Genomic DNA, 24278 nt, shown 5'->3' with positions numbered 1-24278 from the left:
GATATGGCCCCTGAAAAACACCATAAAACTTTCAGTTTTCAGAGCTTGAATTATTATACTGCTACAGATATAATCAACTCTTTATTTTCTGAGTGTTAACTCAATTTATCTTTTTTATTTAATAAATTTAACTACATCAACACTGCACATTCACTTAATGACACTCCCCTCTCACTAAGAAATATACTCACCTCTTGGCAAACAATCTCTGATGCGTCAATTGAAAAGTACAGAGTTGGTTAGGATCTACTCGATCTAATATCTACACGAAACAAAAAAAAAGTTCTCAAAATTATTTTAGAAATTTACAAGCATTTAAACGGAAAAAAAAAAAATTTGACATATTAAAAAAAAAAGTGATTTAGCCTGATTTGACCCAGTTTAAGCTGACGCGTAGAAGAGTAAAGAAGTTAATTGCTAATCGAACTTATTGGTATAAACACAACATGCATGACAGCGTTTTTTATCAAATGCTATATATTACTTGTTTTTTATAAGAATATATAATAATCATTTAAATAAAAACTTAAATTTATTAAAAACTAGCCTCAGACGGATAACATAAACAAAAACCGAAACAAACTATACAAAAAATCTATTAGTTTAAGGCTGTTGCATAGCTTTAATTATTGAATTATAAGTAATTGAATATTGTAATATTTGTTGCATAAGAATTTGCTTTTTACTAATCAGTTATAATAATTATGTTGTATTTTGAAAATTAAGGTTTGTTAATGTAAACAAAATTGTTGGAACAAAGCTTACATTAATTTCATAAAACTGTGCCAAATATCTAAATTATAAAATAGTTTAAATAATTATATGGACAAATATAACCATACTTGTAAAAATGTCTTGTTAAACTTTATTAAAAAAAACGACTTAAATTTAAACACAATTTCAACTAATTTAAAAAGTGATAACAAAGATTTATTTTATACATGAAAGGTGAAAGCCTACTATTTCTAATTATCTAACGAAGTTGCTTTAAAAAAATCATAATTAGGGTATACAAAATACACTACAATTGTTTTTTAGTTAGCCCTTAATTATTTTAAACCATGACAACAATGATGAGGTAAATTACCTAACAAAAAATTATTCAACTTAAAAAATCATCACAATTCACTAACTTAACTAAAACTTTTAAATTTCACCTTAGCAAAATTTTACTGTTTAAAACTCGAAACTTATACTTGGAATTCATTTTTAAAACACAACCTATATTTTTAAACATAACGATTTTGCTTCAAACGGTAAAGCAAGCTACACAAAGAAGGTAGACCTTTAAAACTAAACATACATTTCAGAGTCCGTGGTTCACTCTTTTTTCTTGCTGAACATGTGCTCCACTCTCTCCCTCGTCTCTTCCAAAACATGCTCATACACGCCCTCAAATGCCTTGGCGGGGTCGACCTCCTTCCTGCCAGCCAAAATGTTCTCAGTGAAGTGATCGTTCGCGGTGCTTACCCCCTTCGACACGTGGTACTCCCTACCTGTGAGCTCGTACCCGGGCACGTTGACCGGGTCGCTCTCCACTTCGCTCGTGGTCGACTCGTAAATGTTCTCCCTCCCGTCACTACGATCTCCGTGTTTCTGGTACTGCATCGGCTTGCGCACGCTGTGACGCACCATCCTGTTCGAACGTTTGCTCGCAGACGCGCTGTCGAACGAGCAGCTGGCGGAAGACCAGCGGCTGACGCTTCTGGTAAAACGCGAAACGGGCCTGCTTTCGTGCCTCTTTCTCAGCGAGCGTGGGGTAGCACGAGCGGGGTTTTTCCAAGCAAAATTGGGGACGCACAGGCACGGCGGCGGAGCGCCGACCATGTAGTGGTGATAGAAGCAGTACGGGTTAGCGGGTGAATAATTACCGTGGAACTGATTGGGTGGAGCCTGGTAACCTTGGTAATCATGACTACCCTGGTAACCATGGTAGTCCTGACGCTGCTGCAGCGACACCGAGTTGCAAGAACGTCGCCTTGAACGTTTGGAGCGACGCTTCTTCTCCCGCTTCATGTCCTCGTAGAAAATTCCGTGCTCGTCAGTGAATCCCCCGTCCGCGTGATAGTAGCCGCCCTTTCCATCGTGGTAGCCGCCCTCTTCGGTGGTGTAACCGCCTTCCTCGCACCAGTAGTGGCCGTACTTGTCAAAATACCCGCCAAACTCGTCACCTTCTTCTGTTGACTCGCCACGTTCCTTTTCGTTCAACTTTCCCACTGAAAGCTCACAGTCTTCCACACTTTCCGTTTTATTACTCTGGGCCGACTTGTTTGTCTTTGATGATTTCTTCTTGACGCCAAAGTTTTCTTGGTAGCCCGACGGCTTATCGATGGCGAACTTGGTGTTTTTGTCGAAGTTGGCTCGTCTGGGCTCCACGCTTTTGCTGTCGCTGCTCGAATAATAAGAGTGCTCGCTGCTGGGGCTTTCGTACGCCCTGCTCCTGCGAGGCGGCTGTTTGTAAAGCGAGCGTCTCGGCTTCTTATCATCCCTCCTTTTTCCCGAACGCAGACTCACTGATTCATACTTGGAATTGCCTTTGCGCCGTCCAGAGCGACGTCTTCCTTTAGTACTATTGCAAATCGTTGAATTATCCCCACTGGCGTCATGAGGTTTTCTGCGTTCTTCGGAATAAAATTTACTCATAGCATCCTCGGAACCACATTGATATCGGTTATGTCGAGATACTTTGCCTTTTTCGTCAGAACAGAAACTGCTTTTAGCCCCCGAAGTATCAAATTGCTTACCTCGGGAAACTTTACCTTTTGTTGAAAAACTGACCTCTGAACTTTGAGTATTTACCGACTCGCGGCCATCAGATTCGTTACTATTTGTAGTGCGACTCACAGAAGCACAGTCCTGGGTATTTTCTTCTTCAGGATACTTCTTAAACTCCTTGTGCTCCATAAAATGGTTCAAATCCTCCTCGAGCTCATTGTAGTTCATTTTCAACAGGTGAGTGTTCTTGCGCATTTTGCTGTACTCTTGCTTTATCTGCTGCATGTTTGGAACGCAGTAATCCGCCGAACCTTCGTCACCGTAACCAACCTCTTCCTCAACAACACACGTCTCGACCGCTTTATCCGCAGCCGCTTTTACTAAATCTTGGTCAGTTAATGACTCGTTCTCATTTTCGGCTGTTTCTTCCTTGGCATCGTTCTTTTCAAAGCTGTCGTGGTGGGAGCTTGCCGGCTGCGACACATCAGCAGACACGTATTGACGCGTGCAAACTTCAGGTTCAGAGTCATGATGCACTTTTACTTCCCCAGAGCCGCTATTGTCGCTTTCTTTTCCATTAATCTGCAATTGTTTTTTTTTATAAACATAAAGTCATCAATAGTATATTTGTGATACAAAATCATAAACTGGATTAAATCTCACCGTGTTGTAGATTTTTTTTCTCTGTTGAAGTAGAGAGCCAACACAAAAGACAACAAGTTACAGCTTATACAAGTTATTATTTTAAAATTATACCACAACTCAAACATTAACTTGAGCAATATAAGTTGCTTTTGAAACCTACTGTCGCAACACTAAAAATTAATTATAAAATTTAACAAACAATGGCTGTTAGCCACATGGATAAAGTCTTACAAAAGTTTGTATCATGCTTTATAAATTTCTGTATGCTTAAAATTAGATATACAATGTGATCATTGTCGTATTATTCTGGCTTCTAGCAACTTTAATGCTCTTTATTTTACGCGTAATAAAAAAACGCAAACCTTATTTTCCGCAGGCTGTTCAGTTCTGTTGATTTGAATTGCTTCTTCGGTTTCTTCATCGCTTGTTAACTTAAAATAAAATATACTTTTTAATTTTAAAGTAAAAACACCTTTGACAGGGTTCGTGCGCAAATTTTTTTTCATTTAGCCTGACTGAGACCAATTTAGCCTGACATTTTTTCAAAATAAGAAAAACCCCCTTTAAAATTCATTTTAGGTATTGGGGGGTCTTGGTTAGTACTATTGTTGTCTCCAACTTCAACCAGCTTTATTTCAAAAATATTTTGAGCTTTAAAAATCTGCAAAAAGCAACTCATAGCTTAATAACAACTCAATAAAATAAGACTAAATTGTGAAAAAGGTGATTAACCCCCCTATGCCCTTAACATAACAAATTCGGTGATAAATTTTAAAATAAGTGTTATATCTAATCTATTACTGGTGTAAAAATTAATATATTACTAAACACAATTGTTCAATTTAATAAAACACTAAGTAAAAAAATTATAACCAAAAGATTTATAATAAAACGACGTGCATTGTCGTGTTTTATTAAAATTTAAAATGAAACGCTACATAAGTATAAAAATAAGTAAAAAATGTTTTTTATAGTATTTTGACTAATATATAAAATTGATACATATTTATAAATCCTAAACTCTAAATAAATACAGTGATTGTTGATGTCATATCAGATTTAAAAAGCTTAAGCCTAAATTAAAAAAAAACTTTAATATTATGTTTGTGTTCAGAAAAATGAATTGTACCTAATATTTATACTCCCACAAAACTTATACTTATATCTTAAAGCTAAGTTTTAGTAATGTGAATATCTCTAATAACTTTGAACAAACAGTAAAATATATGAATAAACTACTAAGAGTTTTAATCTAAAAAGTATTTGGTATAAAGCCTTTAAACTCTAAATTAAAACAGTTCAACTAACTAAGCTCTGAAAAACATAGCTGATGTAAACAAATTCAAACAAACAGCTAAGTTGTTGAACTAAACTGTAATGTTTAAACTGTATTTTTTATGAATTTTCATAATTATGACGTATATATAATCTACTCAAAACTAAATAATGAGGTTTATTAATTTTTTTTTTAATTCAACAAAAGGTTTTTAGCATTTATTTTTATAAATCTCGACTGATTTTGTCTTTAATAACTAAATCTTTATCTAAATATAAATTCACATATCAATTTGATCTTAAAAAGATTTCTCAATTTTTTTTTAATCAAAAATTCTATAGCATTTGAACTGAGAATAACTGACATTCTCAAATTTATTAATAAAAAAACTGATTTAGCCTGCCGTTTTTCAACTTTTTTCAAAAAAACTGATTTAGCCTGACTTAGCCTGACGCGCACGAACCCTGCTTTGAAAAAGAATAGAAAATACTAGTCAGATTTTGTAACAATTACACATTAAAGCAGTGTTATCAAAAAATATCTTTGTGCGCAGTAGTTTTGTATATGTTTTTTTTTTGGTGTTTATATTTTTTGTAGCTGATTAACTCTAATCATAGTTAGTATGTTCTTAGCTTTGTGTAATTAAATTTTGATGTAATTAGGATTCGTTTATTAAAATTATTACCATTACTATATAAGTTGATTTTTTTTTTAATTTTATATGATTTTATTTTCAGAAGTAATTGACAGTACCACACAGGTTCAATATATTGTGAAAGGTAAAAAGTTTTACAAAATACTACATTGTAAAACAGATTTTCCATGAAAAGTTAATTACTTGAAAATCAGTGGAACGAAATGTTTTTAATTCATCTATTGTGCAATGTGCACATAGAAAACCATATATATAGAAAATATATAAAAATAATAATGTTAGTATTTAATCAAAAAACTAAAGACTTAAGTATAAACTTTATAAAATGCCTCATACTACACTAATGTTAGGTGTTAAGGGGGATAGAGAGGAGTTTTAAAAATTCTTAAAACAGCTTAATTCTTACGTGTTAACTTAAACACTAAAAGTCTAAAATTGGTTCATAAAAAGATTAAACCTTCAACATTTTTTATTGAACTTTTCTGTTTCAAACTTTCTTACATTTCTCTACAGTATTCTTTTCTAGATTTTGTAAAATTAGACTTTAAAAATTCTTAATAAGATTTTAAAAGTGTTTTAATAACCTTAAAAAGTTAGTGTTAAAATCTTGCAACAGTTTAAAATAAAAATTCTCTAACAAAAATTAGCCAAAAAAAATTTCTAGAGGATTTTTAAAAACTAAATTATACATAAACTATTTTCTGTAGCTAATTGAATAATTATTATTAATAAAAACATTACTAACACACAGTATAATGTGATAAACTTTTATCAAAACTTTTAAGTTTGCACTTTCATGAAGCTAACTCCTATCGTTAAAGGCATAGGGGGGGGGGGGGGGGGGGGGGGGGGGTTAAAAACTTAAAGTATAATTCAGGAGTCGGAAACCTTTTATAAGATATGGGTCAATTCTTGCAGGCGGTAGTTAATTAAAAATAATCGTAGTAACCAAAATCAAACACTACTAAAATATGAAAAAAAAAACAATAATGAAGCATTAGTGGTAACTTAAGTTTACACCGCATAAACTTTTTGTTACTACTTTAAAAAAGTTATTTTAGCTGAAAGTAAATCGTGGGCCACTGATTGTTGATTAAAGGGCCGCACAGGGCTCTATTGGCCAACCCCTGGTAAAACTACAAAATAGTTTTTATAGAGTATTGAAAAAATTACTTTCAAGATATACTAGTTCGTTTTTTAAGTTTTGGATATAAACATTTTAAAGAAAAACTTTTCATAATGATTTCATATGAAAAATATTGTAGAAATAAATCTCCTCCTACGTCTTAAAACTATTCAACTCAGATGTTTAAGAATGTTACTTAAATTAAAAATAAAATATTTGAAAAAATAAATTGTGACTAATATATTTTTTTTCAATAAAGTACAATTTATTTTAGTTATAAAATTAAAACAATTTTTCTCAAAAATTGTTTGTAACTGTATAATATTTAGAAAATTGAAAACGATGGTTCAAGTGTTGGAGATATATTTTAAATAAAACAGTCTTCGTTCGCGTTCCACGATAAACTTATGGAACTCCAAAGCTTAAATATATTATATCTCATGAGTTACCCAGAGTTTAAAAATAAACTTTTATCTTAGTTGTTGATATAAAAATAGAATGACTTTTGAAACAATTGATTTACCCTTATAATAATGTTAATAATAGTAATAATAAAAATGATAAAAGTCTGACCTTATATGATCTTTAAATCATTTTAAATTCAAATTAAGGTATTCTAAACACAGAAAGGTAATAAAATTACAAATGTAACAAACCGCGGCGTCATGGTGACCAACAGGTTCCTGCTGCTTTGCAACCTCGGTCATGTCGGTTTCCAGGTTGATTTTCTTGTGGTACCCGTCCTCATACAAGCTCATGGTGTAGGGGTGCATAGGCAGGTTGGCAGCCGACACCATCTTCTTGAACTTTTCAATTTCCTAGAAGAATATTGAAATTTAAAGGTAAGTGATTTACAAAATCTTACAAAATTTACTTTTATACGGAGATTCCACTGTTTTTTAAAAAGAGTCTTACACTTTTAAGCAAATATCTTAATTAAATTTTGTTCTGCTCAACTAGAAGTTTGTCTTTTACAAACCTTTTTATACAATAGAGCAAAAACTAACTTCATCGCCGTTAACAATGGTCAGAGCCGTGCCTTTCCCGCCAAATCTTCCCGCCCTGCCGATCCTGTGCAGGTAAGTGTCCCACTCGCGAGCCACTTCCAAATTGACCACCAAATCGACTTTGCGCGCGTCGATTCCTCTAGCTGTCAGGTCAGTGGTAACCAACAACCTAGTATATTTTAAATGGTGATAAAAGAACTGTTTTTTATTTGCTAAATACACAGTTGGCACCATTCTTGTGAAAAGGTAATGCTTTATTTAATCGAGCATGAAGTTATAAACTGAAAAGAAACAAAAGTTTATACGTTTCAGTTCTCAATTGGCATAACAACTATTAACATTTTGATAACTCTGGTTAGCACTACCTTAGTCAGGAACATTTTCTCACCACAGAAAAAAATTGTTGACCTTTTACTGATTTTTATGTTTAAGTTGCAACTGGTTTATTCACAATGTAACGCAATAGTTAGAAAGTGTTTTTTCTGTAAAATAGTCAGGAAAACTTTCCTGGCTAAGTAACAATAATTTATATTTAGAGGTTTCATAACTTATTTGCTGTGAAAGATTCCTAATTAAAATTGCCTTATAATTTCCGAGTCCTTTTTGCGTGAATTAACTGTATAAAGAGAAAAAAAACTAACAGCATCTAAAATAAAAATAATAAAGTTTTTTTAACAAAATTGTAGTCGAAAAGATTTGTTTGAACTGAACACACAGTACTCTGATATTTTTTTTTGCATCATTTTAGACCGAGAAAAAAACTAACAATTGATATACAACTTGTTACTTTACACAACTAATAGTTCAAATAATTCGAATAAATTTATTACCGGCAAGCGAAGTTCTTCAGCTTGTGGACGGCGTCTATCCTTCTCTGCTGATCGAGCTGGCCGGATATGTATGTGCAAGGCCATTCCAAGTTGGTCATCTGCTTGTTCAGAAGCTGCGCGCTGTATGTATTGCAAAACATTTATATAAAAAAGTTTACAGTAGTTTTTTTTCAATGTTTATAAAGAAACTATATTTTCATGGTCTACTAAACATAAAGTTTTAAATTTATACTCTATCGAAAAAGGCTGTTAAATTATTAGAAATAAACAATAATTTACGATATGCACCTTATTTTAAATTAAAATATAATTTAAGGCCATAGGGGGGGTAGAAGCCATTTTTTGACCAAAAATAACATATAGACTTATATTATAGTAAATTTCATAATCTTTCAGATGCTTTTTTTAGATTTTAAAATTATTAAGTAACTTTTTTTTTATGACCGGTTATATAAAAATATTTATATAAAAAAATCAAACTTACCAAAACTTTAAAACCGTTTTTCTCGAGTTTTTAAAAACGGGCTTTAAAATCTATCTTCTCCTTCATTTTTCAAGCAATCTTCTTCAAATTTTCAGGAAATGTTCCTTACATTATGAGAAAAAAACGTTATTTGTGAATTTTAATAATTTTAAAAAATAAAAGTTTTATGACAAAAATTAAAAAAAAAAGTGATTTTTTATCAAAAAAAATTTTTTTTTTTCAAAAAAAAGGTATTTTTACTTAAAATTTTTTAAAGTCACAAATAACGTTTTTTTGTTATTGTATAAAGAATAGACTGTGAAAGTTTGAAGAAGATTGCTTAAAAAATGAAGGAGGAGATAGATTTTGAATGCATTAGTCTTTTTTCGCCGTTTTAGTTTTTCCTTCCCCATAAGGAACCTGTTATGCGGCCCGACTTTGGCCGGTCATATCTCAAAAACTAATTCGAATTTTTAAAAACGGTAAAAAGCAACTTGAAGCTTAGTAAAAACTCTATAAAATAAGATCAACTTGTAAAAAACATGGCCTACCCCCCCCTATGGCCTTAATAAAAACAAATTGCTACCTGCGATGACTGTTGGCGAATATAAGTGCCTGATTGAAATGGTGACTGCGAAGAAACACGTCAAGAACCTTGATGCTTTCGTATTCGCGATCTGAATAGTTCTTCTGATGTTTCGTTACGACATAGTATTGCTTCAACCCTGAAATTTGAAAACACAACTTTTAACAAGAATAAAATCTGATTTTGGGCATATAAAATGTTTAAGTATTTCGATACTTAAATCAAAAAGTTTATAAAATTTTGCTATCAAAACATTTTAAAACTTAAAAAAAACTACACAACATGTAGTTCCTTAAATTATTAAAACTTAATTTATATCGCTAATTCTAACTCCTTTTTTAATAAAATTTAAGAGTTAGAAAATGACATTGTAAATTGCTTTAATAAATCAAACGAAAATTATTGCATTTTTGTCTTTCAACCATAAAAAGTTGCAAAAAAGTATACGTTCCACTTTATTGAAGATTTATGTTTCTTTTTTATATTTATCTAATAAGGTTAATATTAGTTATATTAACTAGTACAAGAAGAAATATTTCTTAAAAAAAACTACAACATCCAGTTAATTCAAATTTTATATACTATGGGTAGGTTATAAACTTAATACAAAATCACTGTAAAAACCTAGTAAAGACTTGTGATCAGCATCAAGTCTGGCATGATATGGTTCAACCATGTAAGATTCTACAAAAGTCACTAGTGAATCGGGATACGTTGCTGACACTGCAATCACTTGCTTTCTCTTTGGCATCGATTTAAATATCCAACTTTGTAATAAATAAACAAAAATATTCAGTTTTTAATTTTTATAAATATGATCCAGAAAAACTTAATTTTCTTTTACAAAGGTAACTAGTAAATATTTTTTAAGTACTTTTTATATAATAACACTTATACGATTTTTAAAAGTTGAAGTACGTCAAAAATAAATTAACTTTTAAAAAAATAAATAGATAAATCATACTTTTATTAAGCATGGAACCTTGTGCGTCATACAACTGCAATTTCAAAAAAAAAACTCACTTGACGGGTTTGCACATTTTAGTGGTGGGGCTGATCAACTTGTCTGCTTCATCCATTACTATCATTTTCAGCTTCTGAGAACTTAGGTGGTCGCGAGCCAGCAAGTCTTGCAAGCGGCCTGTCAATAAACTCAAGCTTGATACTCATATTACACAACAATAACAAGTATTATAAAGTTTAATAGTACATAAAGCTAAAATTACATTAGCACATAAAACAAGTATAAATACAATTTGTAGACAAATTTCAAATGATAATGAACTTTAATTTTTTTTCAAAATTTGATACTTTTAATATTTTGCTATTAATAAAAACCTATGGAAAAATACTTAGATACTTAGTAAGCGCCTAACCGGGTGTTCCAACACAAATTTGAACAGTTTTGCACTTCCATATATCTTCTTTCAAGCTGATTCCACCGATGAAAGTGTGACACTCCAACCCTTCCATGCACTGACCTATTGACTTTATGACGTCGCAAATCTGCAAGGCGATTTCCCTTGTTGGCGCTACAATAATCACCTGGTAATAAAAATTTAATTTCATGTTAGTTATCAATTTGGACATTAAACAAAATACCTATCAAATTTAAAATAAACTTCAAGAACTTTAACTGAATCTAAATAGCTGCAAGTATATAACAGCTTTTTTTGCACACAACATATATACATGTAGTAAACAAAAATGTCAAATAAGATGAGATATAATTTTTTTGAGTCAAAACTTAGAAAACCTGAGGTCTCTTCATTTCCAAATTAATTTCTTGGAGCGCTAGGCATGCAAAAACACATGTCTTTCCTGTACCGGACTTTGCTTGTACGATCAAGTCTAAGAAAAATTAAACAGATTACCAAATGGTTAATCATGAAATTGACAGTTTATAATTACAAAATAAAACTTTAATATATTACAATGTACCATACACCATAAATCATATTATTTAAAATAATAATCAACTCAGTTTAATCAAAAGTAATTAAGATTTCTAGTATTTTTTTTATCTGTTAAACAACTAAGAATAAAAAGATAAAACTACTTATAATAACAAAAAAAGTATTAATATTATTTATACCTGATCAAAGTGTAAAAATTTAAATTTAAAACAATAATTTTAGATTTTTTTTCTACTAGCCCCCAATTTGTTTTATTGGATAAAAAATAAACAAACCCATTCCCATTCTTCCAGGTGTGATGGCCGTTGCTTGTATTGGAGAAGGTTTTCTGAATCCTGATTTGACCAAGCCATCCAAAATTTCCGGCTTGAGTCCAAACTTACTGAAAGATTCATTTTTAGCTCTCACATCATCAGTTCTTTTGTACCTAAATTGATTTTTTTGTTTATTTAAATTTATTAAACGCCTAAATTGTATGAAGTAATTTAGTCTTGGTAATAAGGTACTGCAATCAAAAATTACATTAGGTAGTATAATCCAAAACTTACAACTATTTAAACTGTATGAAAATGCTAAATAATTAAACTTTTTTAAAGTGAATATAATTTCATACCAAACTACTTTGAAAGTTATATTTAGTGGAAACTAAATAAGTTTTTGGTCTTAATTATCTATATATTTTTTTTAAAAACAACATGACATTTTTCTTTTGTAGACAAAAAGTTTTGCTTGAATTAAAATGGTCAGAACGTTGAGTGACAAAAGTTAGTTTTTAATACACAAGATACTTTCTAAATGATAAATCTTTATTTTTAAATGCTTATTACACTTTTTACCAGTTACATAATGGTTTGTTGTTTTTGGGCAGAGCTAATAAAACTCAAATTAATGAATTCAATATTCTCATAATTAATGTACTCACTAATTACGGCAATGTTATACATACTTTAACTAGATATAGCATCAATGCACAGTAGTGTGCACAAAACTTATTTTGAAACTTAGGCTAGACATTCTAAAATTTACAACAAAAATAAAAAAGATCTTGGCATATTTATAGGTTACACAGAACTTTAATATTTAAGTTAAATGTGCATACCTTTTATTTACTATAAATACCACTGGTTTAACACATTAAAAAAATATTTAGGGTTAACTGGATTGGGATCGGGATGCATCTTGATTGGAAAATAAGATCTAGTTATTGCAGGATCCTAGTTTTATGGATCTAGTAGTTAAACAATTTACAACTATAAATTATTAAAGTATTTTAGTAAACAAATAAACTTAAGACTAATTTGAAATTATCAACTCATAATCTTCTAACTTTAACAAGCACTAAATATTTAATATCTAAATTCAAAATTATTTCAAAAGATGTATACTTAAGTGTAGAAAGTAAAATAAACTTGAAGTATAATTTTTTTTTAATTACTTTGAACTTCTTTCATGGGCTTTGTCAAAGAAAGACTTCTTAGTTTTTCTATCTTTCTTTGATTTTCTTTTATCTACACCATCTCTGATTTCTGAATCAAATCTTTCAGGCATATTAAATATTATTAAAAGCCTGAAAAGTTTTACATAAAGTTGTATGCATTGTGAAAGTATTACAAAGTGCTATGTTGAGTTTTGTTGTTTTTAGTTAAGATTATCCATATTTTAAACAAATATTTTGACTGTTTAAATACAATTGTTGTCTTATAATACGTTTGTTTTTGGCTATTTTCTATTTATTTTTCTAAAAAAATTACATTTTAATAACTTAATCATATGCATTAATCTTAAGAACTTATAATGAACTTACTTAAGCTTCTTATAAATTGACTTTCATTTTAGTTAAAACCACTTAAATTTAACAAAAAAAAGAAAAATTACTAAAAGGATGTTATCACAAATAAAAAGCTACTACTAAAATTTAAGGAACTATTTACAAAGTAACATGTTATTTATTTTTTTATCTTAAAATATTCTTCTTTTTCATTTATCCTTCTATACTATAAAACAAAAACTGACAAAAAATAAAGAAATTAAAACAAGTTAAAACTTTTTTAACTATTTAAAGTTCTATTTCAATATTAATTTTATACTTGATTAGCTTACTTAGTAAAACTTGTTATTAAACTAAATTCCAAAACCAAACTCTGTATTGTATACATAATTTAAAATTTATTATACTAAACAAATATCCCCTTTTTGCTTTTAAATTCAAAATTGGTCAAGCACCAAACATAAAAACAAAATCAAGAGAAACTTGTCTATTTATGATTTTTTTCTACATAACCAGAGGAATACAGATTTTTTTTATGTTTTGCAAAATTTCAATTATCAAGAGAAAAAAAGTGTAGTGATATGTAGTTAACAGTTAGTATTGAAAAATAATTAAGAAAATGACTACTCTAAAAAATTTATATTAATTCTGTCTTTCAAAAATATATCTTACAGAAAATTCACTTAATTTAAAATGAACTTACTTATGAGCTTACAATATGAACAAATATCGGTCATTATTAAAAAATGTTGGACTTCCTCCCCATTGACCTTAAAGTTCTGTTTTAAAAACTTCCATTCAAATATACAAAAATATGTTGTTATAGAATGAAACTTGAAAAGGATGATTTTATCAAAGTTGTGCACAATTATTTTTGTTGGCCAACATTAGTAAAAAATAAAGTTAATGCCATAGGGCAGGGGTTCCCAACCAGGGGTGCAATCCAGGGGGTGCGAGATGGCTTTTCATTTTTGTATGATAAATAAGGAGATTTTTACTTTCTGATAAAGTTTATAAAATTAAAAAGTAGATTTAGTTATAAAAAGAAGTTGGCGCTAATTTTCCGAATAAATTAATTTTATTAATACGTCATAGAGCAAGAGCGCTTTTCTAGAAGTAAATTCATTTTACTAACTTAAGCTGTTAGTTTAGAAGTAACAATTTAATAAAGATTTCTTAGAGTTTTACACCTGTGAATTTTAATCATCTATTCTTTAAATATTTTATTTTCTTAACTGGCCATTAATTGTTTAAAACAGTTTACAAGCTAGCATCTATTTTAAATGAAATACTTAGATAAAAATTAGTATCTTCAGCAGGTTTTTTATTAGCTGTTAAGAACAGGTTCTGTTAAGTCCATTACATTTATAATGTAATCTTTTATAAAGCTATAAAGTATAAACTAATAATAATCCAACTAATACTAATTCTCCAATAATTATGATTTACAACTGGAAATGGTTATATTATAAAGCATGCACAATTTATCTTATATCTTAATGAAATATATTTTACTAATAAACAGTTTTGAAAAAGAAAAAAATATAAAAATAAAATAGTTTTAACAATTTAGACTGAGAATGGGAATAATATTATAATACATATACAAATAATAAAATATCTTAATAAAATTTATACTTTTGTGAGATATAAACTATAGATATTCATTTAAGTAATGTGGGCATTGGGTTATCAGCTAGTTTCTCTTGTTTAAGGTTTTTCTTTTGTCTGCTAGGGCTATATGGAGTCTTTCTAGGTTGCATAAAGTGCACATGTTAGTATGGTTTGTGCTAGATTTTACTGATTCTACTATTTTCCATTCAATTGAGTATTTTATATGGTTACTGTATAGATCCCATAGGTGATTTGCAAGTTGGGTACAATTTTTGAGTTTGCTTTTAAAAGGTTTGGGGAAAGAGGTTTTGTGTTCATTATATATAGACTTAAATGTTCTTTTGGTTGAACCAATATAAATTTTGTGGTCATTTACGGATGTGGAAACTTTAGCTTGATATATGACATTACTTAGGCAACACTTGTTATCTACGGGGCAGTTTGTTTTTGATCTACAATTACAAAGTTTTTCGTTTTTATCTGATTTTTTCGTGAGTTTTTTGTTGTGTGGATTTATAAGGGCCATAACATTTGGTGTGCAGCAGACTAATATTTATTACTTTTTTAGTGCTTTTTCCTCACTTCTAATATTTTTTCAAGTCTTAAAAAACTAAATGACGAAGTCATAGGCTGAAGCATGATGTTTTCTACCTTATAAAAAATAGATAAAACTTGTTCAAATATAGTTTGTTATGTTTTTGAAATTTACAAGTATTTCATTTTTGTTAATATAGAACACTATCATAAAAATTAAATACAAGTTATTAATTAATGAAATCAACGATTTTATAATCAAATTACTACTAAATAATTATAGCATATAGTGTTAGGGGTGCAAGATCAAATTAAGAGATTTTAGGGGTGCGGGGCATCAAAAAGGTTGGGAACCACTGCCATAGGAGTCAATATTAGGACCTAAAAGAGATCAAAGTTAGTGAGTTTAATAAATTTAATGAAAAATAAAGCTAAAATGGCTAGAAAAACTATTTCTTATAGAACATATTTTCTTTAATTTTTCATCCAGTATTATTCAAAGTCATTTAACTAGTTATATATTTAAAAATCACCTATTTTTTTGCCCAAAACTTAACTTTTTAATTTTAGTTTATATCAATATGTTAAATATTTTAAGCTCTCTAAAAAGGTGTTTCCTGAAAACTAAAAGTGTATATCTCAAAAGAAAAAGATCATCTTTGTGAACTATTAAGTTATCAATAGAATTGGCAATGAAAAAATTGGTCAATGTATTCAAATCTATCACTTTCTTATAAAAAAGTATATCTCAAAAATTAGTTTGAATTCTTATATTCAATGACCTATAATGTTTGTAAAGTTTTTATAATAGAGACAATGGTAACTTTGTAATAAAAATTTCTTGACTCCCCAATAGCCTTAACATATCTTAATTTTCTTGCTAAGCTACCTCCTTGCATTTTATTTCGAGTTACTCTAAAGTTACAACATAGTACACAAACCAGTAACATTTTGCTATAAAGTTTAAAAATTTTAATATCAAACAAAAATATTAAAATCAGTAACTTAACAATATTTATCCAAATAAGTCTATGACGATAGTCAAATAAACCAGATTAAAAATGAAACATTTAGTTATAATTTAACATAGAATCAAAAAAAAAAACGTTTTAAGTTATTTATTATATAACCAGGAAGTCATGATAAGCAGAATAAGAATGTTTAAAAAACTTTATGCTCGAATAAATTAGAAAAATGTAGTATATAAATTAATACAGAAATATTCTTCATGCAATATTGACCTGTTCCCTCTTTATGGAAAGCACTAAGGAAAAAGGCAAAAAAATGGTTTAACAATATATATGATCTTTAAATTTCAGGCAATATTTTTTTTAATATATTCGGTTACTAATGATAGTTGGTTACTAACATTTAAATTATCCTACAACAGAGTGTTTTAATAATTAAATAAAAAAACAATCTAACTTTAACATTTTTTTTCTTTCTTAAAATTTAAACTTTTTCAAAAAAAAAATTATAATAATTTTGAGGTGTTTATTAAGCAAGGAAAAAAGTAGATATATTTTATGAAAACTTTTAAATTTCTTTGAAAATTGACATTAAAAAATTTGCTGCATCTAAATAATTATGGTTACTACCTAACTATTTTTTATTAGTTTTACTGATATATAGTCTACTTATTAACTGTAAAACTAATAGAAAAAAAAAGAACTAATATTAATAATTTCAAAATTTTCCAACATCTTAACAAAAAAAAAATATTAAGTTATTGCTAATCACAAAAACTTCAAGAAATTTATCAATGAATTACACAAACAAGGTTTTTATAAATGTATTAAGTTTGTATTTAAACCAAATGTATTTATCAAAACTTGTTTTGTAATTTTATGATAGATCTATTGTACAAACAAAGAAAACTTTTTCTATTTTCCACATAAAATTGCCAAATATTTTGGATTTAGATAGCATCATGATACATATGGATCACTTACCTATTTTTATTATGGTACAGCTATTACAACTACATAACAACTTTATAAAGTTTTTTACAAATTAACACTATATTTATAACTATTCAAAGTATAATTTCAAGTGTTAACTAATAAAAATCCTAGCAAAAGAAGTTCACTGGAACATATAAAGAGTTGCCAAATTTTTTTGAGAAATTTCTTCCAAGTTTTCTGAATTTCTTCCAGGTTTTTAAAAGTACATGTTTTTGCATCTATTTCTAGTTTAAAGCCAAGTTTAAGATTAAAAAATGTGCTAAGTAGTATAACAACATTTAAAAGATACTGTAAAGCTACTTTAAATTTGTTTTTTAATAATAAAAATTTTGTAGATGATAAAAAAAATATCTATTTGTTAAATTTTTTGTTTCAAATTAAAATTTTACTACTTAAACATGTAAAATTATTTGAAATTCCAGGTTTTTTAGTGTTTATGTTCAAAATTCCAGTTTTTTTTCACAATTTCTCAAACTCCAGGTTTTTTTAGCCTTAATTGTTAAATTCCAGGTTTTTCTAGTATCCAGGTTTTTTGGAAACCCTGTATATAATAAAAACAATTTCAAACAGTACTCTTTCTTTATTACACTAACACTAACCTACTTTATCTTCTATTCTTTCCTTACAGTATTTATGTTTTTACATAGCTTTATTGAAATGTGATAACTTGTTAACACACAGAAACATGTGTTAGTGTAACAAAGAAATAGTACTGTTTAAAATCACTATATCCATGTATACTTTTTTTTTTATAGTATTGTTTTTTTTTAGTTTTTGTCTGTTCATAAAAGCCATAGAGATGTAAAATATTTTTTACACAAATTTATGTATGACCTTTTATTGTAACAAATGTATACTATAAGTTACGTTTTTTATAACAAATTTTCAATAAGATAACTTGATGTAGCTTCCTATACAATATTACCTACTTTTAAGAAGTAGGTAATATTGTATAGGAAGCTACATTCAAGTTATCTTATTGAAAATTTGTCTCGGATGCTGTTGTTGTTGATCTTGCGGTAAAGTTCATTGTTTACTACTTTTAAGAAGACAACTTTTTTTCATTAACCCATTTTCATAAAGATAATATATTAACAAAATATCAAATTAAACTTCTTTAACGATTAAAAATAATGACTACAATTTTTCAGAGGGCGCTTTGAGAGCTTTAATTTAGAACAATTTTTTTTCACAAATCTGTTCCAGCCCTGAATTTATTTTCAAGTTCTAGTCAAAACACAAATAAAATTATAAAATAAGAATTGTTCTATACTCCTGGTTTTTTTAGTTTTTTTTATGTAGATATCTTACTTATGATATCTATGGATTTGGTAATTCTTAAAAAATTTTACCTAGTTTACATCTGTCCTAAGATGGAATACAACACACCTTTATAGTCTCCATTTTCTATAAAAGACATCAACAAACTAGAATCTATTCAAAGAAAATTTACAAGATCAATCTTTAATCGGTGCAACATTTCATATACGTCTATACGTCTAACATAGACAGACCAATAAAGCTTAATATAAAAACTTAAAAGTACAGAAGACTTGAATTTGATTTTATTACTTTTTTTAAACTGATTAACAATGAAACTACTATTGATTCTTAAACTTTCTTTAAACCTTATAAAAATAATTACTCACTCAGAGGTAAAAATAGAAAATATACATGCAAATATCATCTCAACAATGTTGGTTGGCAAAAATCTTGTTCGGTAAAAATGTGGAACAAACTTCCAAATGAACAAGTATCTTGCAAAAATCTTGAAAATTTTCGATTAAACTTAAAAAAATTTGATTTAAATAAAATATTTACCAGTAAAATTTATCAGTAATTAGTTTTGTGCATCTCTTTAACCATTGATTTGGTTTGTGGTATGTAGTTTATTGGTAGTTTGATTTGTAAGCAACACCTTCCCCTTATGGATCTCAAGTACTTTTTAATTTTGATTCTTTGGCCGGTCTATTGTTAATGTGCATGGGGCTTTAGATTCTAAAATTATAGGATGCTCAGTTGATTTGTAAGCTAGATTTGTGAATTGTTGCTGCCACATGTTTGAAGTGATTTTTGACTGAATCTGTTGTTGAGATCAATGTTCTGCAAGATGAAGATTTCTGTCTAAAGTTGAAAACAAATGCCTTTTTGAAAGTTCTTGTTTGATGCAGAGTGGTCTTCAAGATGGTTCCAAAAATTTCGAGCCAGGTTCTGAAGAATTTTGACAAGAGATGCTTTTTTTAAAGATTTGTTGTTTGGGAATGTATAATTGGAGATTGGTGACTTTGGAATTGTTGAATATTTTGGTTGTGAAAGTTTTAGTTTATTCAGTTTGTGCCTTGTATGAGTTTTATGTTTGCTTTAACACTGTAATTTGTTATTTCTATGTTAGTGTCTTTCAGTTTAAGTGGCTTCAGTTTTAATGCCTAGGTTCTTTGTTTGACAGTAAACTTCAATAATAATAATAATATATTTATTGTAAAGCAAAAAAACAATAGATTGAATATAATTCGCACCTAAAGCCTTAGGTCAGGGGTCGGCAAACTGCGGCCTGTGGGCCAAATGCGGCCCTCAAAGGGTAAATCTGCGGCCCGCGAGCACGTTTATTTTTTGAATGGAATGCAGCCCGCGGAAGAAAATTTTGTGGCCCGCAAGCATGTAAATGTGGCCCGCTGAGCAAAAAAAAAATATTTAAGTTAAACTTTTTTTTGTTTTTTGTTTAATTTTATCAAATTTGTTTTAAGTCCCTGTTTAACATTTTAAAATATTCAAAAAACTTTACAATATCAGCTTAAAAACATAAAAAATACAGATTAGCATTCCACCAGATTTTTTCTTAGTTTCATCATAACTTTCTTCTTACAACAGCAAGTTTAGGTATTTTTTATATGCTTTTTAAAACTAAGTTTTATTTGTAGACGTTTTATTACTAAAAATTATATTTGATTGGGCACAAAAACATTTAAAACAACATATAAGTAAAAAATTGTTTTTGTTTTTATTTTTACACATTTTGCTATTTTTATAAGTTATTTTAGCACTTTAAACTAATCCCTATGCACACAAATGTACAAAGATGCTCATATTTTAATCCGCATAATGACAATTCCCACCCGATCAAATCCCACCCGCGCACAATTATCACTAAAAAATGTTTTTTACTTTTATTATTTTTTCCTTTATTTTTAAAAATTTTGTTTTATTTTTACTTAATATTAATTTATGTTTTACCATCACTGTTACCCCTAACCCTTGGTTGGTAGGCGGTTCTTGGATTTAATTGAGTGGGAAATGATTGCGGGTTGGAAATAAGGTTCCCATTTTAAACCACGTTTTATTTAATACTTAAATTAGATTAAGTTAAGTTAATTCAAAATTTTATAAAATTATTGTTTATACATGTAGTATCTAGGTGTGTAAAGACACATTTAAAACAATACATGATATAAATTAAAATACTTTTTGATATGTATACATTTTCATTTTTCAAACAATGTTTTTTTGACAAACTAAGTTAATTTTTATGCACTAATATACACAGTTACTGTTTTTTTTGAACTACCTATCTAATACAAACTAAATTTAGGGATAGTCTATTTATAATGTTTGTATATTGTTAATCAAAATAGCTTAAATTCAAGCAAATAAACAACTAAAAATTGCCACATACTTAAACTATGACTATCTGTAGATTTCAAATCTCAAGTCAATTTAGTAATTTTTTCAGTTTTTGGTTTGAATGAATATTTGTATACTAAAATATTAGGCTAGTTTTTGGTTATTAGACAGGCTTTTCTGCTTTATGAGTGGCAAATTAAATTTATGATGTATGTTTTGTTCAATTTACAGTGTTGGTTTCAATTATAATATATATTAAACTTTAAGTCTTGCAGCTGTCAAAATTTGAAATATTATTTATATAATGGTTTACATATAGGGGTAAACAATTAGTGTTGCTAAAAAATTTGAATCCCGGAAAAGTTTGGAATTTGAAAATATATGCTTAAAAATTCTAGAAAAACCTTGAATTTGAGAATTTGTGAAAAATACTGGAATTTTTAACATCTTTTACGTGTAAAGTATGAAATTTTGATTTGACACAAAAAATTTACTATATAGATACTTTTTTTAAATACATTAAAAGTAGTTTAACAGTATTTATTTAGTATTTCTATATTACTAAAGACAGTTTTTTACTAAATGTAATTTAATTTTATACCAAAAAAAGAAGCAGAAAATTATACTTTCAAAAACTTTATGTAAGTGCATTGCATCTTTGCTTTTAAAACGCATTTACCTATTGTTGTGCATTGGAACTAAACCTAAAAACTTTTCTAAAATATCAAAGTCAGTAAAAACATCTCTAATAAAAACTCTCAGATGAGCAATATTTGTTGTACCGGTTCTCTCATCTTATCAGATTGATTAAAGTTTTAATTTGATTTATGTTGCTTATAATCTTTAGAGATTTACTAAACATGACTTCTTGTTGTCATTGAAGAAATGAACAAAAAAAATTTACTACCGCCAACATAAATTCTTAAAAAAAATTTTAATTCTAAACAGTATCTTCTTTTTAGTAATTATTTTTGATACTTTATAACTTGCCTTAACAGTTTTTTCTGATCAGTCTGTAGTAACTGAATATAATCATTTGTTTTATTGAAACTGACTATAGCTATTTTTTTTTTTGGTTTCTTGCAATAACTCCTAACTAACGTTTTAGTTTTCATAGCTCGTCATATATTTCACCACATTTACTCTTTATATACAACATCTTTATTGCAGATAAAGAATTGTTATAATGTTCAATAAAAAGTTAAGTTTTTCTACTTTATTAATGGCTTATAAAGTTTTAAATTTTATTAAAAATGTTTAAGAAACGTAATTTTCTATTCAAGCTGACTTATGATATTATTTTTGCTATATATTTAATTCACTGTTAATAAACTTCGTTATTTCTTTATTTTGTGACTTTATTTTAAAAAGGGTTGCCAAACATACAATCTGGTTTAAAATTTTTTTAAATTCAAACTAGGTTAAGGCCATAGGGGGGGGTCCAACATTTTTTTTTACTAAAATTAACTTTGGCTTTTATATGAAAGCTTAAAGTACAAACTATAAGCCAGTTTTTATAGAATTCAAAAATATCATTTAACTTTTGAGATATTTAATTTTTTGTAAAAATTTTCCAATATAAACGTATGGACCGCAAATTTTTCGGGGTCAATTTTCTCGGAAATTTTAAAATTCACTAAAAACCTATCTCCTCCTTCATTTTTTAACCTAGAGACTTCAAATTTTCAGGAAATGTTCCTTTTAATACTTTAAAGAGATCTATTGTTGGAATTTTTGAAATTTTGAAAAATAAAAATTTTATCCACAAAAAACTAAAAAAAAGGGTAGTTTTTTGACAATAATTTTTTTTTTACTCAAAATTAAAAAAATTCCTACAATAGATCTCTTTAAAGTTTAATGATACACATTCTGTAAAAATTTGAGAAAGATTACTCAAAAAATGAAGGAGGAGATAGATTTTTAGTGAAATAGTCTTTTTTGGCATTTTTAGTTTTTGCCTTCCATAAGGAACCTATTGAATGCCCTTTCTTTGATCGCTTATATCTCAAAAATTACTTTGAGTTTTTTTAAGCAGTTAAAAGTGTCTGATAGCTCAGATTAAATTCTACAAAATAAGATCAAGTTGTAAAAACCAAAGTGGACCCCCCCCTATGGCCTTAAACTTGTTTGAGACATTTAAAAGAAGCTCAGATAAACTTTTATTTCAAACACTTTAAATAAATCTTCGAATTCTCAGAACAGTTTTTATGACTATAGTGTAGTTAACTAATTGTAATTTTTTCTGGTCTACTCATACATTGTGTACTTTTTATACTGAAGATATTTTAGTAAGGTATCTGAGCTTGATTAATTGCAAGTTTTTTAACTTTTCTAAAGTGGAAACCCTGTTAAAAGCTAATAAGGTACTACATTAGAGTATTCGAGCATTAATTATATTTTAAAAAATTACACAGTTAATTAAGACTTAAGTGTATTTGTCAATGTAAATTTTACTCCAATAATTTATTATAATTAAAAAGACATTCTATGTGTAGCTAAATACCATTAAAATTAATAAAGTGAACTAAAGTAAAACTTTCTTTAATGTGACTGAAACTAAAATCAAAAGATTATTCAAATATCACTAAAACTAAAACTGCGGCCCACAAAGATTTTAAAAACTTGAAATTTGGCCCGCGAGCACCAACTGCCTGCCAACCCCAGCCTTAGGTGATTGTAAGACTGTCTTTAATAAACTAAAATCAAGATTTACTAATAAATTCAAATAAAATTTACAAATAAAAAAAAATATTAAGGGCATATGGGGAGGGTAAAACACTTTTTTCACAATTTGATCTTATTTTACTAAGCTACAAGATACTTTTTACAGATTTAAAAAAATTCAAAACAACTTTTGAGATATAGCAGGTCAAAGTCAGAGGCAACAATAGGTTCCTTATTATAGGAGGCACTAACTAAAACTGCAAATAACTAGAAATCACTAAAAATCTATCTTCTCCTACGTTTTTTGAGATAACTACCTCAAATTTTCAAGACATGCTGTTTGCAATTATTAGAAAATTTTGTAAGCACAAAATTTTAAAAAAATTTATCTAAAAATAAACAAAAAAAAAAAATTTGCCGCCTTTAAATTTTTTTTTATGATTGGCATACCTGAATCAGAACTGAGTCCAGCAGAAGCTAATGTAGAACCTCGTCTCAACGTCAGATTTAACTGTGGCCCTGTAAACAATGTTCTCCAAACAAAAATTGTCCTTTTTTTTAATTTCTATTTACAGCTACCACCACAACCATATTGACTCTGAATTCCTGAGTTTTGATTTAAAATTAATTGGTTGTGTGCCTTTATGATATTCTCTAAATTTGCCGAACACAAATAACTTATTTGTATATTATGTTTGTTGAAAAATATTGTTTGCGGATTTTGTTTATTGAAGTGTTTTTCTAAGTTTTTAATGAATTGCTAAAAGAAGGGTTGTACCAGACTAAATTTCTTTTTCTTTTATGTTTTTGATTACTTTTAGGTTGTTACTCAGGTTTTTCAAGTTTATTTTAATTTTTTTAAAGATAAAAGATGAATATGATACTATAATGAAAAAA

At 28.3% G+C, this 24278-nt stretch overlaps 1 protein-coding gene across 1 annotated transcript; it reads right to left on the bottom strand.

Annotated features, from left to right (window-relative positions):
• Nucleotides 1-1047: 1047 nt before the first annotated feature.
• LOC145829300 (uncharacterized) lies at nucleotides 1048-23873 on the bottom strand. The gene is made up of 13 exons (XM_082937062.1): nucleotides 23832-23873; nucleotides 12655-12786; nucleotides 11495-11646; nucleotides 11060-11154; nucleotides 10680-10848; nucleotides 10327-10444; nucleotides 9928-10070; nucleotides 9304-9442; nucleotides 8255-8374; nucleotides 7425-7593; nucleotides 7074-7235; nucleotides 3723-3791; nucleotides 1048-3297 (listed from the first exon to the last, which is right to left on the bottom strand). Exons 2-13 carry the CDS (start codon nucleotides 12765-12767, stop codon nucleotides 1321-1323), a joined length of 3426 nt encoding a protein of 1141 aa, XP_082793188.1. The 5' UTR covers nucleotides 12768-12786; nucleotides 23832-23873; the 3' UTR covers nucleotides 1048-1320.
• Between the last annotated feature and the right edge of the window lie 405 nt (nucleotides 23874-24278).

Source organism: Thalia democratica, chromosome 2 (genome assembly GCF_965202585.1).
Source record: "Thalia democratica chromosome 2, ktThaDemo2.hap1.1, whole genome shotgun sequence".
NCBI lineage: Eukaryota > Metazoa > Chordata > Thaliacea > Salpida > Salpidae > Thalia > Thalia democratica.
This window is presented reverse-complemented; position numbering and strand designations above follow the sequence as displayed.